At 44.4% G+C, this 17,159-nt stretch overlaps 1 protein-coding gene across 3 annotated transcripts in view; it reads right to left on the minus strand.

The window, feature by feature from the left end:
• LOC140467254 (voltage-dependent L-type calcium channel subunit alpha-1S-like) overlaps positions 1-17,159 on the minus strand; it is a 214,656-nt gene that overhangs the window by 140,367 nt on the left and 57,130 nt on the right. For all 3 annotated transcript variants that reach the window (XM_072563501.1, XM_072563500.1, XM_072563502.1), the window contains 4 exons: positions 14,600-14,684; positions 7,768-7,928; positions 7,357-7,582; positions 2,825-3,032 (listed from right to left, as the gene is read on the minus strand). In XM_072563501.1, the coding sequence (XP_072419602.1) occupies positions 2,825-3,032; positions 7,357-7,582; positions 7,768-7,928; positions 14,600-14,684 (680 nt within the window). The remainder of the gene's footprint in view (positions 1-2,824; positions 3,033-7,356; positions 7,583-7,767; positions 7,929-14,599; positions 14,685-17,159) is intronic.

Here is a 17,159-nt window from a genome sequence, read left to right on the forward strand (position 1 = left end):
TACCACTTTTTAAGAAAGGTGGGAGAGAGAAAACAGGAAATTATAGACCAGTTAGTCTGACCTCAGTGGTGGGAAAGATGCTGGAGTCTATTATAAAGGATGAAATTACGGCACATCTGGATAGTAGTAACAGGATAGGACAGAGTCAGCATGGATTTATGAAGGGGAAATCATGCTTGACTAATCTTCTGGAACTTTTTGAGGATGTAACTCTGAAGATGGACGAGGGAGATCCAGTAGATGTAGTGTACCTGGACTTTCAGAAAGCTTTTGATAAAGTCCCACACAGGAGGTTAGCGAGTAAAGTTAGGGCGCATGGTATTGGCGGCAAAGTACTAGATTGGATTGAAAATTGGTTGGCTGATAGGAAACAAAGGGTAGTGATAAACGGCTCCATTTCGGAATGGCAGGCAGTGACCAGTGGGTTACCGCAGGGATCCGTGCTGGGACCGCAGCTTTTTACAATATATGCTAATGATATAGAAGATGGTATCAGCGATAACATTAGTAAATTTGCTGATGATACAAAGCTGGGTGGTAGGGTGAAATGTGATGAGGATGTTAGGAGATTACAGGGTGACCTGGACAAGTTAGGTGAGTGGGCAGATGCATGGCAGATGCAGTTTAATGTGGATAAATGTATGGTTATCCACTTTGGTGGCAAGAACAGGAAGGCAGATTACTACCTCAATGGAATCAATTTAGGTAAAGGGGCAGTACAGAGAGATCTGGGTGTTCTTGTACACCAATCAATGAAGGCAAGCATGTAGGTACAGCAGGTAGTGAAGAAGGCTAATAGCATGCTGGCCTTCCTAACAAGAGAGATTGAGTAGAGAAGCAAAGAGGTGCTTCTGCAGCTGTACAGGGCCCTGGCGAGACCACACCTAGAGTACTGTGCGCAGTTCTGGTCTCCAAATTTGAGGAAAGACATTCTGGCTACTGAGGGAGTGCAGCGTAGGTTCACGAGGTCAATTCCTGGAATGGCAGGATTACTTTACACTGAAAGACTGAAGCGACTGGGCTTGTATACCCTTGAGATTAGAAGACAGAGGGGATCTGATTGAGACTTATAAGATTATGAAAGGATTGGACACTCTGGCAGCAGGAAACATGTTTCCGCTGATGGGTGAGTGCCGAACCAGAGGACACAGCTTAAAAATATGGGGTAGACCATTTAGGACAGGGATGAGAAGAAACTTCTTCACCCAGAGAGTGGTGGCTGTGTGGAATGCTCTGCCCCAGAGGGCAGTGGAGGCCCAGTCTCTGGATTCATTTAAGAAAGAGTTGGATAGAGCTCTCAAGGATTGTGGAATCAAGGGTTATGTAGATAATGCAGGAAGAGGATACTGATTAGGAATGATCAGCCATGATCATATTGAATGGCGGTGCAGGCTCGAAGGGCTGAATGGCCTACTCCTGCACCTATTGTCTATTACCTTGAACAAGGCAGCATGCCCTGAGGACTCCATGTAGAAACACATAAAGTAAAACAGCACTAGGTCATCCGGCCTTTTGAGCTCAACCCACCGTAGTTAACCGACCTACTCAGTACCACGTCTCTGCTCTCGCATCTTTGATCCCTTTAGCCTTAAGAATGATATTGAACTCCTTCTTGAAAACATTTAATATTTTGCCCCGTGCCGCACAGAATCCCATAAGATCACCACTCTCTGGGTGAAGAAATTTACACTTGTCTCAGTCTGCAATGGCCATACCCCTAAAGTGTGACCTCTGGTTCTGATATCCCTGAGTGTCAGCAACATTCACCCTCTCCAGTCCTGCTTGAATTTCATGGGTATCTATGAGATCACCTCTCATTCTGCTAAACTCCAGTAAATATACTGCTAAAAGATCTAGTCTCTCTTCATACATCAGTCCTGCCATCCCAGGAATCAGTCTGGTAAACCTTTGTTGCATTCCCTCATCGTCAGAAGATCATTCCTCAGGTAAGGAGACCAAAACTACCCACTATACTTCAGCTATGGTTTCACCATGACATTGTGCAGTAAAAAAATCCCTGCTCTTGTACTCAAATCCTCTTGTTCAGAAGGCCAACATACTGTTTGTCTTCTGTACTGCTTGCTGTACTGCATGTTTGCTTTCAACAAGGGGTACACTAGGACACCCAGGTCACATTGCATCTCCCTCTTTGCCAATCCATTGCCATTCAGACAGACAATAATCCATCTCCCAGTTTTTCTTACCAAAGTGGATAACCTCATATTAATCCATATTATACTGTATCTGCCAAGCATTTGTCCACTCACTCAACCTGTCCAGATTACACTGAAGCATCTTTGTGCTCTTATCACAGTTCACACTCCTGTCCAGCTTTGTGGTATCTGCAAACCCAGTGAAATTGGATTTGGTTCCCTATCTAAACCATTAATATATAATTGAATAGCAGGGGGTCCAAGCACTCATCCCTGTGGTACCAACTGGCTGCCACTCAGAAACGAGGTAAAAACAATGACTGCAGATGCTGGAAACCAGATTCTGGATTAGTGGTGCTGGAAAAGCACAGCAGTTCAGGCAGCATCAAAAGAGCAGCGAAATCGATGTTTCAGGCAAAAGCCCTTCATCAGGAATAAAAGCAGTGAGCCTGAAGCGTGGAGAGATAAGCTAGAGGAGGGTGGGGGTGGGGAGAGAATAACATAGAGTACAATGGGTGAGTGGGGAAGGAAAACAGACCAGTTTACATCAGCCTGGATTCAGTCTCAACTCTCAGCAGTGGGGCTTGAATTCCCAAACACCTGCTCAAATGGCCACCAAATATGCAATTACACTCAGCAAGACAGAGGGATTCATGCAACCCAATACTCACCTGGAACACACTCAGCAGTGCCTGAGGAAAGTTATCAAATGTACTCCTTCGCACAACCATGTCATCAAAGTTATACTTTCCACCAAACAGTTGCATCCCCAGCAATGAGAAGATGATGATGAACAGGAAGAGGAGAAGGAGTAAGGATGCAATGGAACGGACTGAGTTCAGCAGGGAGGCAACCAGGTTACTCAGAGAAGTCCAATACCTGAGCAAGAACAAAGTGAAACAACGAGATGAGCAAAACAGGAGAGGTAGTCCCAACTAAATATTTACTCTATACACTGAGGGAAAAGGAACTCATGCAGGTAAACCATGGAACCTTGTCTATTGACTGGCAGAAGGAACACAGCAAATTAGCATAAAGCTGCAGCAAGCTATTAAAATAAATGCAATGTTGGCCTTTGCTGCAAAGGGATTCAAATATAAATCACCATAATTGTGCAGTGTCAGTCTCCATATCTAAAGAAATATCATCAATTATATAAAAATATACAATGTACAACACACCAACAATAAGAATGTAGAACAGATTGCCTCAAGAGCTCTGCTTCCAGAAGCTGCTCTTTATAGGTTTTGTTAGCTTGTTGCCATTTGGTTCAGATGGACTGTTTAAAGTAGGTTTTGTATCCACGAGGAACTGATGAGTGAAGCAAGTAAATTACAGCAGCAGAAACATTGGAGGCTATAAAGCCCATTATCCCCACGCAGACTCTCAACAAGAGAGCAGCTCAGCTAGTCCCACTCCTCTGCCTGTTCTGTGTTGACCTATAGTTATTTCCGCTTCAGCTGCTTATCCAATAGGTCTGTGTAGGATGAAGAAACATTATGGGGATCTCTGCCACACCCCATGTCCAATGGCAGGCCATTGGGAGCCAGCAGTGGCCTTGGAAACAAATCACAGTCAGAGTGACTTCCTATGCATCCAAACTTGAAATCAGCAGCGTTATTCTGGACATTCCAACCTGCAGTGTGACCAGTGAGAGAGTGATATCACAAATTACAAGGTGAAGCAGTAATGACAAGTAATGAACCTGGACCATCTAAAACAAAACCACTAACGTCAATGTAGAATGGGAAAATGAATTTCTGTTTACCACTGTAATTGCTAAGAGCGTATGCCTTACATGTCACTCATGTATATCAATAAGTAAGAAGGAATTTGGAATGACACCACATAGGTTGTACAGTAAATCCAAAGATCGTTTTCTCTGGAACCGTGAGGTTTAGATTCAGAAAGTTGAGGAAGGTTGAAGGTCGTTTGGAAAGCCATTTTGTTTGAAGCCAGCAAAAAAAATCTCATGCCTGCACTGAAACATTATTTTGTATTTGTCATCTTTTTCGCAAAACATAAGACCTCATTCACAGATAGCATCATTATTAAAGAAGAAATGACTCTGGCCATCGACTCTTTAATTAAAAACTTTAAGAACAAGGAAGAAATAACAAGAATTAATAAGAAATGAAATTAAATCAATCATAAGAAATTAAGTAGGGTCAGATGGTGCAGAACCTGTGTGGATAGGATTGAGGAACCCCTGCAAAGGTTAAAAAAAACATTAATGGAGTTATGTACAGGCCTCCAAAAAGTAGTCATGAACTGGGGCACAAGATACACCAGAAGACAGAAAAGGTGCGCAGGAAAGGCAAAGTTACAGTGATCATGGGGGATTTCCATATACAGGGGGACTGGGAAATCCAGGTTGGTAGTGGATTACAAGAAATGGAATTTGTGGAATGTCTATGAGATGGCTTTTTGGAGCAGCTTGTGGTGGGGTCCACTAGGGAGCAGGTGATACTGGATTTAGTGTTGTACAATGAGGCAGACTTGATAAGGGAGCTTAAGGTGAAGGAACCCTTAGGAAGCAGGGATCATAATATGATCGAATTTACTCTGCAATTTGAGAGGGAGAAGGTAGAATCAGGGCTAACGGTATTACAGCTGAATAAAAGTAACTACAGAGGCACAAGGGAGGAGCTGGGTAGAATTGACTGGGAGAGCAGCTTAGCAGGAAAGACAGTGCAACAGCAATGGCAGGGGTTTCTGGGAGTAATTCAGGAGACACAGCAAAAAATCATCCTGAGGAAAAAGAAGCATGGTACAGGGAGGATGATTCAGGAAGTCAGGGATAGCACAAAAGCAAAAGAGAAAGCATATAATGTGGCAAAGGGCAGTGGGAAACTAGGGGATTGGGAAGCTTATAAAGACCAACAAAGGACAACAAAAAACAAAATAAGGAGGGAGAAAATTAAATATGAGAGTAAGCTAGCCAGTAATATAAAGGAAGTCTGTAAGAGTTTCTTGAGATCTGTAAAGGGCAAAAGAAAGGCAAAAGTGAACTTTGGGCCACTGGAAAATGATGCTGGAAGATAGTAATGGGGAACAAGGAAATGGCTGTGGAACTGAATAATTACTTCATGTCAGTCTTCACACTGGAAGACTCAAGTAATAATCCAGAAATTCAAGAGAGTGAGGGGGCTTGGCTGAGTATGGTGGCTATCACCAAGGAGAAGGTGCTAGAAAATCTTAATGGCCTGAAGGCAGATAAAATCACCTGGACCAGATGGACTGCACACCAGAGTTCGAAGGGAGATAGCTGAAGAGATAGCAGAGGCATTAGTGATGATCTTTCAGGAGTCATTAAAATCAGGGAGGGTGCCAAGGGACTGAAGGTTGGCTAATGTTGGAAGATAGACTGTAAGTAGAAGCCTGGAAACTGTGAGTCTGACATCAGTGGTGGATAAATTGTTGGAGGTGATCCTGGAAGATAGGATTTACATGCATTTGGAGAAGCAAGGATTGATTAGGGATAGTCAGCATTGTTTTGTGTCTCACAACCTTGAATGAGTTTTTTTTTAATCAAGTAACCAAAAAGATTGATAACAGCATAGTAGCATTTGTTGTTTACTTGGATTTTAGTAAAGCCTCTGACAAGGTTCTACATGGTAGACTAATTAGTAAAGTTAAATCTCATGGGATTCAGGCTGAGCTTGCCAAATTGAATATAAAGTGGCATTATGGTAGGTGACAGAGGATGATGGTGGATGGTTATTTTACAGACTGGAGTCCTGTGACCAGCAGTGTTTCACAGGGATCAGTACTGGATCTACTTTTGTTTGTCACTTAGAAAAATGATTTGGATGAAAATATAGGAGGCATGACTCCAAAATTGGTGGTATAGAGTTCATTGAAGAAAGTTATTTAAAATTACAAATGGATCTTGATCAATTGGGTCAATGGGTTGAGAAGTGGCAGATGGAGTTTAATTTGGATAAATGTGAGGTATTGCAAAGCTAAGAGGACCTTGGCATGATCTATAAAGCAAGGGAGAAATAGAGAGCGAAAGTGAGCTAGCATGGGAGATAGAGAGAGAGAGTATAATACAAACAAGGACAGAAGGTGTATAATTAATGGTAGGGCCCTGAGTAGTGTTGGAAAACAGAAAGGCCTAGAGGCTCAACTACATAATTCTTTGAAATTTGCATCACAGCCAGACAGAGTGGTTAAGAAGGCATTTAACATGCTTGCCTTCATTGCTCAGACTGTTGAGTATGGATTTTGGGACATCATTTTGAGGTTTTGCAGGACATTGGTGAGGGCTTTTTCTGGAGTGCCATGTGCAGTGCTGGTCACCCTGTGATAGAAAGGATATTATTAGAGATGGTTCAGAAAAGATTTATCAGGATGTAGCTACAAATGGAGATGTAAGTTATAAAAATAGACTGGAAAAGGTGGAACTTTTTTCGCTGGAGCACAGCAGCACCTTATTGAGATTTCTAAAATCATGTGGGGCCTAGATAGGTGAATGACAAGGGTCTTCTCATAAAGATGAGGGACTTCAAAACTAGAGGACATATTTATAAGGTGACAGGAGAAAATTTTAAAAATAATGTTAGGAGCAACTTTTTTTACACGGAGAGTGGTTCATGTGTGGAATGAACTGCTTGAGGAAGTGATAGGTTCAGGTAAAGTTACACTGCTTAAAAAACATGTGGATAAGTCCATGAGTAGGAAAGGTTTGGAGGGATATGGGCCAAATGCAGACAAGTGGGACTAGTTTAATTTGAGAACATGGTCGACATGAACTAGTTGGACTAAAGATGGACTAACATGCTGTTAGACTCTATGAGTCATGCTCTTTAATAATGGCTAAAACCGTTAGTCATGTTTGGTTTCATCTTTTGAATTGTCTCAGATTAACCATTTAATCAGTTTTCCTGAAGCAATGGTGATGCAGTGAGCAATGTTACCATTTCACAGGAGCTCTTGTGGCACAGTGTTAGTGTCCGTACCCCTGGCACAGTGTTAGTGTCCGTACCCCTGCCACAGTGTTAGTGTCCGTACCCCTAGCACAGTGTTAGTGTCCATACCCCTGGACCTGGAGGCCTAGGTTCAAGGCCCAACTCCTTCAGATGGGTGTAACAGCATCTCTGAACAAGGTGATTAGAAAATATCTGTTTTCAACTCATTGACACGAGAGAATGGAGTGCTATTCGTGGACTCAGCCTAACCCCACCCTCACAAACCATACCTGGTGATTTTGAAGATTCTCAGAAGTCGGATACACCGGAGGACAGAAATTCCAAGTGGAGACATCATCTCCACCTCCACAAGGATAGTCTCTAGGATCCCACCACATACCACAAAGCAGTCAAAGCGATTAAACAGTGAGACAAAGTAAGCCTGCAGGCCAAGGCTGTACATCTTCAGGATCATCTCCACTGTGAATAGAGCTAGCAGCACCTTGTTGGCATGGTCTATAAAACAAGGGAGAAATAGAGAGAGAGTGAGCACGGGGAATAGAGAGACACTGTAATACAGACAGATAGAGGGAATGGTAGGAACAGGGAATGGGGTAGACAGTGATTGCTGGAAGAGAGTCACGGTCATTGTACAGGGGGTTGCTATTCTTGTTCCTGATGCTCACAGGTTCAGTCCTTACCCTGTACATCAGTCAGCCAGTGAGGCTGATGGTGATGCTCTGACGCTATCATCAAAGTGTTGACGAAAACCAGGAATATCACCAGCCAGTAGAAGAAGTCGGATTTGACCACTGCTCTGCACTTCCGCCTGAACAGCCGGTTCCATCTCTGACATCGCCAACTGTGGGAAAATTACATTAGGAGGTGAGTCCTGAGCCTAGTTTTATTCCCAGAATTAATCACACTCCAATCACCAACCATACCACTGTGGGCCAAGTGGCTGGGATCCACTGAGCTACGCAGGTCCCTACCCCATCCTTAGTGAAATCCTGGTGTGCATCTTGTAGACAGGATACACTGTTGTTACTGTGTGTCGGTAGTGGAGGGAGTGGATGTTTGTGGATGTGATGCCAATTGAATGGGCTGCTTTGTCCTGGATGGTCAGACAAAAAAAAACTGCAGAAGCTGGAATCCAAAGCAGACAAGCAGGAGGCTGGAATAACACAGCAAGCCAGGCAGCATCAGGAGGTGAAGAAGTCGACATTTCACGTATAACCCTTCTTCAGGACTGGGGCTGGCTGTAGTGGGAGCGGCAGATAAAGGGGATGGCAAGAGCAGGGTTATGAAGTGGGGATGGGTGAAGACAGGTAGAGGGTACAACCTGATGGATCAAAGGGAGGAATGAATCTGGTTGGTTGCAGGGAGGGGCGGAAGGGCGGGAGAGGGGCTGGGAAGGGAGTTGGGGGATGGGAAGGGAGATTATTTGAAATTGGAGAACTCAATGTTGAGTCCTCCAGGCTGCAGGCGGCCCAAGCGGAAGATGATGTATTGTTCCTCCAATTTGCGGTGTGGGTCGTTGAGGCAATGGAGGAGGCCAAGGATGGTCATGTCAAAAAGGGAGTGGGTAGATGAATTAAAATGAGTGGTGACTGGGAGGTCCGCTCAGTACCTGTGGGCCTGGCTGAGATGCTGATGCTCATCTGGATGGTGACAAGCATCCTGGGTGTTGTTTGAGCTGCGCTTATCCAGGAAAGTGGGAGAGTATTCTCTCTCTGACTTGTGCCTTGTCGACAGTGAACAGGTTTTGGGTATTCAGGAGGTGCATTATTTAATGCAGGATTGTTAGTCTCTGACCTGTTCTCATAGCCTTTGCATTTAAATGGCATACTGAGCTCAGTTTCTAGTCAATGGTAAGCCCCAGGATGTTGAAAATGGGTGATTGGTTGTTGGTAACACCATGGAATGTTAAAGGGCAATGGTCAGATTCTCTGTTGATGGAGATGGTCATTGCCCGGCACTTGTGTGATATGAGTGCTAGTTGCCACTTGTCAGCCCAAACCTGGGTATTGTTAAGGTCTAGCTGCATTTAGACATGGGACTGCTTAATGTGTCAGAATCGCAAATGGTGCTGAACATTGTACAGTCACCAGTGAACATCCCCACTTCTGACCCTATGATGGAGGGAAAGTCATTGATGAAGCAACTGAAGATGGTTGGGCCTGGGACACTACACTGAGGAACTCCTGCAGAGGTGTCCTGCTGCCAGAGATGGAAATAGCAGCTCTTAGAAAGATTGGGTAGGCTAAGACTGTTTTCCTTAGAACAGAAGAATTAATTGCTTAATTGATTACACTTTGACTTCGGTAAAGTGGACAGGGAAGACGTGTCGCTTCTTGTGGAATGGTGAAATAACTGGAGCACAGATTGATGGTCATTGCTGGAATGATTGAAGTAGACATAAGGAAGAGCGTACTCACCCATAGGGTGGTGAGTGTCTGGAATTTGTTGCCCATTCTGGTGATTAAGGTAGATACCCTCAATTTATTTGCAAGGAATGTGGATCTAACCCTGAAACGCAGAAACCTGCAAGGCTATGGAATGTGGAATTAGAATAGGCGGCTGGTTTTTTGTTTCAGGCACTGCTGATAAGCATAGCCTCTTTCTGAACCATAACTTTTCAATGGTTCTATGGACTGAGATGATTGATCTTCAGTAATCTCAAACATCTTACTTTGTGCCAGGTGTGACTCCAGCCTGTGGAAGATTTCTCCCAATTTCTACTGACTCCAGTTTTGTGAGGTTTCCTTGTTGTCACATACTGTCAAATGTGGCCTTAATTGTCAAGGACAATCAGTCTTACCTCACCTCTAGAATTCAACTCTTTTAAGAACATAGAACATAGAACAGGACAGCACAGTACAGGCACTTCGGCCATTGATGTTGCGCTGACCTTTTATCCTACTCTAAGATCAAACTAACCTACAAACCCTTCATTGTACTATCTTCCATGTGCCTATCCAAGAGTCACTTAATGTCCCTAATGTATCTGACTCTACTACCACTGCTGGCAGTGCATTCCACACACCCACCACTCTCTGTGTAAAGAACCTACCTCTGACACCTCGCCTAAACCTTCCTCCAATCACCTTAAAATTATGCTCCCTCATGATAGTCATTTCCACCCTGGGGAAAAGTCTCTGTTTATCCATTCTATCCATGCCTCTCATCATCTTGTACACCTCTCTCAACCTCCTTCGCTCTAATGAGAAAAGCCCTAGCTCCCTTAAGCTTTCTTCATTAAACATTCCCTTCAGTCCAGATAGTATCTTAGTATATCTCCTCTGCTCCCTCTCTAAAGCTTCCATATCCTTCCTATAATGAGGCAACCAGAACTGAACACAATATTCCAAATGTGGTCTGACCAGGGCGCTATAGAGCTGCAGCATAACCTCGCGGCTCTTAAACTCAATCCCTCTGCTAATGAAAGCCAGCACACCATACACCTTATCAACTCTTTCAAATTGGGTGGCAACTTTGAGAGATCTGTGAACATTGACCTTAAGATCCCTTGGTTCCTCCACACTGCCAAGAAACCTGCCTTTAACCCTGTAATCTGTATTCAAATTATGATTTGATAACCACTTGATGAAGGAACAGCGTTCCGAAAGCTAGTGCTTCCAATTAAACCTATTGGACTATAACCTGATGTTGTGTGATTTTCAACTTTTTATTCAAATTTGACCTTCCAAAATGAATCACTTTCCACTTTTCCAGGTTGAACCCCACCTGCCACTTCTCAGCCTAGTTCTGTGTCCTGTCAAAGTCCCGATGCAATCTACAATAATCCTCTACACGATCCACAACTCCACCAATGTTCATGTCATCGGCAAACTTACTAACCCACCCTTCCACTTCCTCATCAAAGTCATTTATAAAAATCACAAACAGCAGAGTCCCTTGTGGAACACCACTGGTCACCGAGCTCCAGGCTTCCATCTGCCATCACTTTGTGTTTTCTATGGGCCAGTCAATTCTGTATCCAGACAGCCAGACTTCCCTGTATCCCATACCTCCTTACTTTCTGATTGAGCCCACTATGGAGAATCTTATCAAACAGCTTGCTAAAATCCATGTCCAGGTACACAATCCTTTCTCCGAAATCCCAAAATCCAAAAAGCTCCAAAATCCAAAGTTCTTTCATGAAGTTTTTTCCTCCATAACAAGGTTGTGTGGCGTGCAATTAGTTAACCCAACTTCACACCCACTCGACCCACGTCACTCAGACGTGACATCGCGGTGTGGCCCAGCACTGGCAGGCATCAATCCTGTCTCAGGGGTCACAGTACTCACAGGTGCAGCTACTGTTTGGTAAGATTCATTTAATTTCACCGTTAAACTGTCACTTATTCCGAAATCCAAAAACTTTCGAATTCCAAAAACCAGCTGGCCTCAAGGTTTCGGATAAAGGATTGTGCACCTGTACATCACGTTCGCTGCTCGACCTTCATCAATGTGTTTTGATACATCCTCAAAGAATTCAGTAAGGCTTGAGAGGCATCCTCACAAAGCCATGCTAACTGTCTCTAATCAAACTATGGTTTTCCAAGTAATCATAAATCCTCTATCTCAGAATCCTCTCTAACACTTTGCCCACCACTAACATAAGGCTGACTGGTCTATAATTCCCAGGATTATCCCTATTTCCTTTCTTGAACGAGGGAATAACATTTGCCACCCTCCAATCATCTCACTACTCCTGTGGACAGTGAGGACGCAAAGATCATCGCCAAAGGCTCAGCAATCTCTTCCCTTGCTTCCTGTAGTAGTGGAGGGTATATCCCCTCTGGCCCAGGGGATTTATCTATCCTTATGCTTTTCAAAACTTTCAGCACATCCTCCTTCTTAACATCAACCTGTTTGAGCATACATGCTGTCCTTGGAAATGTCAAGGTCCCTCTCAGTAGTGAAAACTGAAGCAAAGTATTCATTAAGGACCTCCCCTACCTCCTCCGACTCCAGGCACAAATTCCCTCCACTATCCCTGATCGGCCCTACCCTCACTCTGGTCATTTTCTTATTCCTCACATAAGGTAAAACGCCTTGGGGTTTACCTTAATTATCCCCACTAAAAAATTTTCATGCCCCCTTCAAGCTGTCCTAAGTCCATTCTTCAGTTCCTTCCTGACAACCTTGTAACCCTCTAAAGCTCTGTCTGATCCTTGCCTCCTTAACCTTGAGTAAGCTTCCTTCTTCCTCTTGACTAGATGTCACCCAAGGTTCCTTCACCCTACCATCCCTCTCTTGCCTCAGTGGGAAAACCTGTCAATACTATCAGCAAGTGCTTCTTAAACAACCTCCACATTTCTGTCTGCAGTTCTTGGAGAACATTTATTCCCAATTCAGTTGCCCCAGTTCCTGCCTAATAGCATTGTCATTCCCCCTCCTCCATTAAGTACTTTCCTATGCCATCTACTCCTATCCCTCTCCATGAGTATACTAAAGGTCAGGGAGGTGTGATCACTATCATCGAAATGCTTTACCACTAAGATATCTGACACCTGACCTGGTACATTGCCAAGCACCAAATCCAATATGACCTCCTCTCTAGTCGGCTTATCTACATATTGAGTCAGGAATCCTTCCTGGACACACCTGACAAAACCTGCTCCATCCAAACTATTTGAACTAAGGAGGTTCCAATCAATATTTGGGAAGTTAACGTCACCCATGACAACAACTTCTACACATTTCCGAATCTGTTCCTCCATGTCTCTATTGCTATTGAGAGGTCTGTAGAAAACTCTCAATAAAGTGACTGCTCCTTTCCTGTTTCTGACTTCCACACACACTGACTCGGTGGACACACCATCCTCGACGATCTCCATTTCTGCAGCTGTGATACTATCCTTGATTAGCAATGCCATTCCCCCACCTCTTTTACCTTCCCCCCCCCACCCCATTCCTTTTGAAAGATCTAAATCCCTGGAATATTCAACAATCATTCCTGCCCCTGTGATATCCAAGTCTCTGTAATGGCCACAACATCATAGTTCCAAGTACTGATGCCTGCTCTGAGTTTGTCACCCTTATTCCTGATAGCTCTTGCATTAAAATAGACACACTTCAGCCCATCACACTGACTGCACCTTTGCCGTATCAAGTGCCTATCTCTCCTCACAGACTTTCTGCGTGCTGTGTCTGGTTGTTCACTATCTGCTCCGAGCTCTGATCCATATCTCGGGTTCTCATTCTCCTGCCGATTTAGTTTAAATCCTCCTGAAGAGCTCTAGCAAACCTCCCGCACAGGATATTGGTGCCCCTCCAGTTCAGGTCCAACCCGTCTTTCTTGTCCAGGTCCCACCTTCCCTAGAAGGTATACCGATGAGCCATATATCTGAAGCCCTCCCTCCTACACCAGCCCTGCAGCCACGCGTTCAGCTGTACTTGCTCTCTGTTCCTAGTCTCACTAGCACGTGACACCAGTAGCAATCCTGGGATTACTACTCTGCTCATCCTGCCTTTTAGCTTCCAACCTAACTCCTGATATTGTCTTTTCAGATCCTCCTCCCTTTCCCTGGCTATGTCATTGGTACTGATGTGTATCACGACTTCAGGCTGACCTCCCTCGCCTTAAGAATCCTGTAGACTCAATCTGAGACATCCCTGACCCTGGCACTCAGGAGGCAACATACTGTCCCGGAGTCTCACTTGCAACCACAGAATTTCCTGTCTATTCCTCTAACCATTGAATTTCCTATCTGTATTGTTCTCCTGTTCTCCCCCTTCTGAGCCACAGAGCAGGCTCACTGTCAGAAACCTGGCCGCTGTGGCTTTCCACTAGTTGGTAGCTCCCCCCCAATGGGGAAACGGCCACAGGGGATCCCTGCCTTGTCTGCCTATTCCCTTTCCTGCTCCTGACAGTCATCCAGCTACCTTTATCCTGTAACTGAGGCAAGACTACCTCGCTATAACTCCTCTCTATCACCCTGCCCCCGGCCTCCTGAATGATCTGAAGTTCATCTGGTTCCAGCTCCAGTTCCGTAACGCAGTCTGTGAGGAGCTGGAGTTGGGTGCAGTTCTCACAGGTGAAGTCAGCAGGAACACTAGTGTTGACCCTCACCTCCCACATCCTGCAAGAGGAACACGCCTATATTTGAACCAAGGTAGCAATGCCTTGGAACTGAGTGGTCCTGGAGGAACCCAAACTGTTAACCTGGCCCCCCCTAGCAGTCCATCACTGTCTTAGTGCTGACCTGAAGTGACAGTTTGACAGATCTGAGAGGCTGCTTGCTGAGCCATGGCCTTTATGTACTCTGCAGTTCAAGTTCATAATTTGCTGCAGTGGGATCTGAATTCAGGGCATTCAGGTTCCAAGTCCAATACTATGAACTCCACACCTCTATACACAACAAACTCATCACATCATCACAGAAACCCTTACCCCACCTCAACAGCCGCATTGCTCCCTCACCTACACCAACTCCAATCATTTCTCTTCCCTCACTCCACGGCCAATAGGACTGGTTATAACTGAACTCTCACACAGGAATAGGCTGGGGCCCGGTAACTTACTTGACACGTGACAGCAGACTCATTCCCTCCAACTCGAGCAGTTCCTGAGAAGCCATGGAGCCACCTTCATCTGAGGTTAGCATTCCTGTGGAAGCAGAGAGGTACTCACTGTATTCACCCATTACAAAATGCCAGCCATGGCCCCACAGGGCAACACAAAACATCCCAAAGGCAGGTTTGCTTCAACAGCAAACGAGCGTTACCAATCTCAGGCTATCACTAAGCACTTCACAAACAGTGAAGACATTTTGAAAGTGCGCTTACTGTTGAAATGTAGTAAATGTGGGAGCTAATTTGGGCACAGCAAAATCCCAAACACAATCAAATATTAAAGACCAGATAAACTATTTTGATCACGTTGATTCAGGGATAAATATTTGTCAGAATGCTGGTGAGCACATTTCTGCTCTCTTTCGAGTACTGTGATAGAATTTCTTAATTGCAGCTAAGAGGGCAGGTGGAGCCTAACAAAAGATCGCAATTCCAACCATGCAACACTCCTTCAGTGCTGCATTGGATTCACGTTCACGTTTCTGGAGTGGGATTTCAATCGAAGACTCTCTGATTCAAAGGGGAGACTGATATTTGAAGAGGAGAGATGAGACAAATGTTGTATTTCTGGATCTCAAAATAGAGGGAGATAGATATTGGTCAGTTCTAAGAAGGTTTCCTTTTAATATCAAAAAGTTCAGTGAGCTAGATGCACGAGTTCAAAAAAAGGACGTGAATACAATGGAGTGCCTTGAAGAACCCCTGTAGTGTCAATGAATCTAATGTTTCTACTGTTGGGTTTATGGCAGAGTTAACACATTGAGGTTGACTTCAAAATAAAAAGTTAATTGAGAAGACGCAGGAGTTGAGTTCAGAAGATAAAATAGTTTCTCCATTTCTCATAGAAGACAAGTCAGTAAGTTCAGGGAAAACACACACCTCAACAAAAAGGGTTTCTAGTCATAGAGTCATAGAGATGTACAGCATTGAAACAGACCCTTCGGTCCAACCCGTCCATGCCGACCAGATATCCCATCCCAATCTAGTCCCACCTGCCATATCCCTTCCAATTCAAATACCCATCCAAATGCCTCTTAAATGTTGCAATTGTACCAGCCTCCACCACTTCCTCTGGCTGCTCATTCCATACACGTACCACCCTCTGTGTGAAAACGTTGCCCCTGAGGTCTCTTTTATATCTTTCCCCTCTCACCCTAAACCTATGCCCTCTAGTTTTGGACTTCCCCACCCCAGGGAAAAGACTTTGTCTATTTATCCTATCCATGCCCCTCATGATTTTATAAACCTCTATAAGATCACCCCTCAGCCTCTGACATTCCAGGGAAAACCGCCCTAGTTTATTTAACCTCTCCCTACAGCTCAAATCCTCCAACTCTGGCAAAATCCTTGTAAATCTTTTTGGAACCCTTTCAATTATCACAACAGGAGACCAGAATTGCACGCAATATTCCAAAAGTGGCCTAACCAATGTCTTGTACAGCTGCAACATGACCTCCCAACTCCTGTACTCAATACTCTGACCAATACAGGAAAGCATACCAAGCACCTTCTTCACTATCTTATCTACCTGCAACTCCACTTTCAAGGAGCTATGAACCTGCACTCCAAGGTTTCTTTGTGCAGCAACTCTCCCCAGGACCTTACGATTAAGTGTATAAGTTCTGCTAAGATTTGCTTTCCTAAAATGCAACACCTCACATTTATCTGAATTAAACTCCATCTGCCACTTCTCAGCCCATTGGCCCATCTATCTGCAAACTTACTAACTGTACCTCTTATGCTCACATCCAAATCATTTATGTAAATGACAAAAAGTAGAGGGCCCAGCACCAATCCTTGTGGCACTCCACTGGTCACAGGCCTCCAGTCTGAAAAACAACCCTCCACCACCACCCTCTGTCTTCTACCTTTGAGTCGGTTCTGTATCCAAATGGCTAGTTCTCCCTGTATTCCATGAGATCTAACCTTGCTAACCAATCTCCCATCGGGAACCTTGTCGAAGGCCTTACTGATGTCCATATAGATCACATCTACTGCTCTGCCCTCATCAATCTTCTTTGTTACTTCTTCAAAAAACTCAATTAAGTTTGTGAGACATGATTTCCCACGCATAAAGCCATGTTGACTATCCCGAGTCAGCCCTTGCCTTTCCAAATACATGTACATCCTGTCCCTCAGGATTCCCTCCAACAACTTGCCCAAGTTCTTCGGTCTACAGTTCCCTGGCTTGTCTTTACCACCTTTACCACCACATTAGCCAACCCCCAGTCTTCCAGCACCTCACCTGTGACTTTCAATGATACAAAGATCTCAGTAAGAGGCCCAGCAATCACTTCTCTAGCTTCCCACAGAATTCTAGGGTACACCTGCTCAGGTCCTGGGGATTTACCTGCTTTTATGCGTTTCAAGACATCCAGCACTTCCTCCTGTGTAATATGGACACTTTTCAAGATGTCACCATCTATCTCCCTACAGTCTATATCTTCCATATCCTTTTCCACAGTAAATACTGATGCAAAATACTTGTTTATTGTCTCCCCCATTTTCT

Source organism: Chiloscyllium punctatum, chromosome 45 (assembly GCF_047496795.1).
Source record: "Chiloscyllium punctatum isolate Juve2018m chromosome 45, sChiPun1.3, whole genome shotgun sequence".
NCBI classification, from domain to species: domain Eukaryota; kingdom Metazoa; phylum Chordata; class Chondrichthyes; order Orectolobiformes; family Hemiscylliidae; genus Chiloscyllium; species Chiloscyllium punctatum.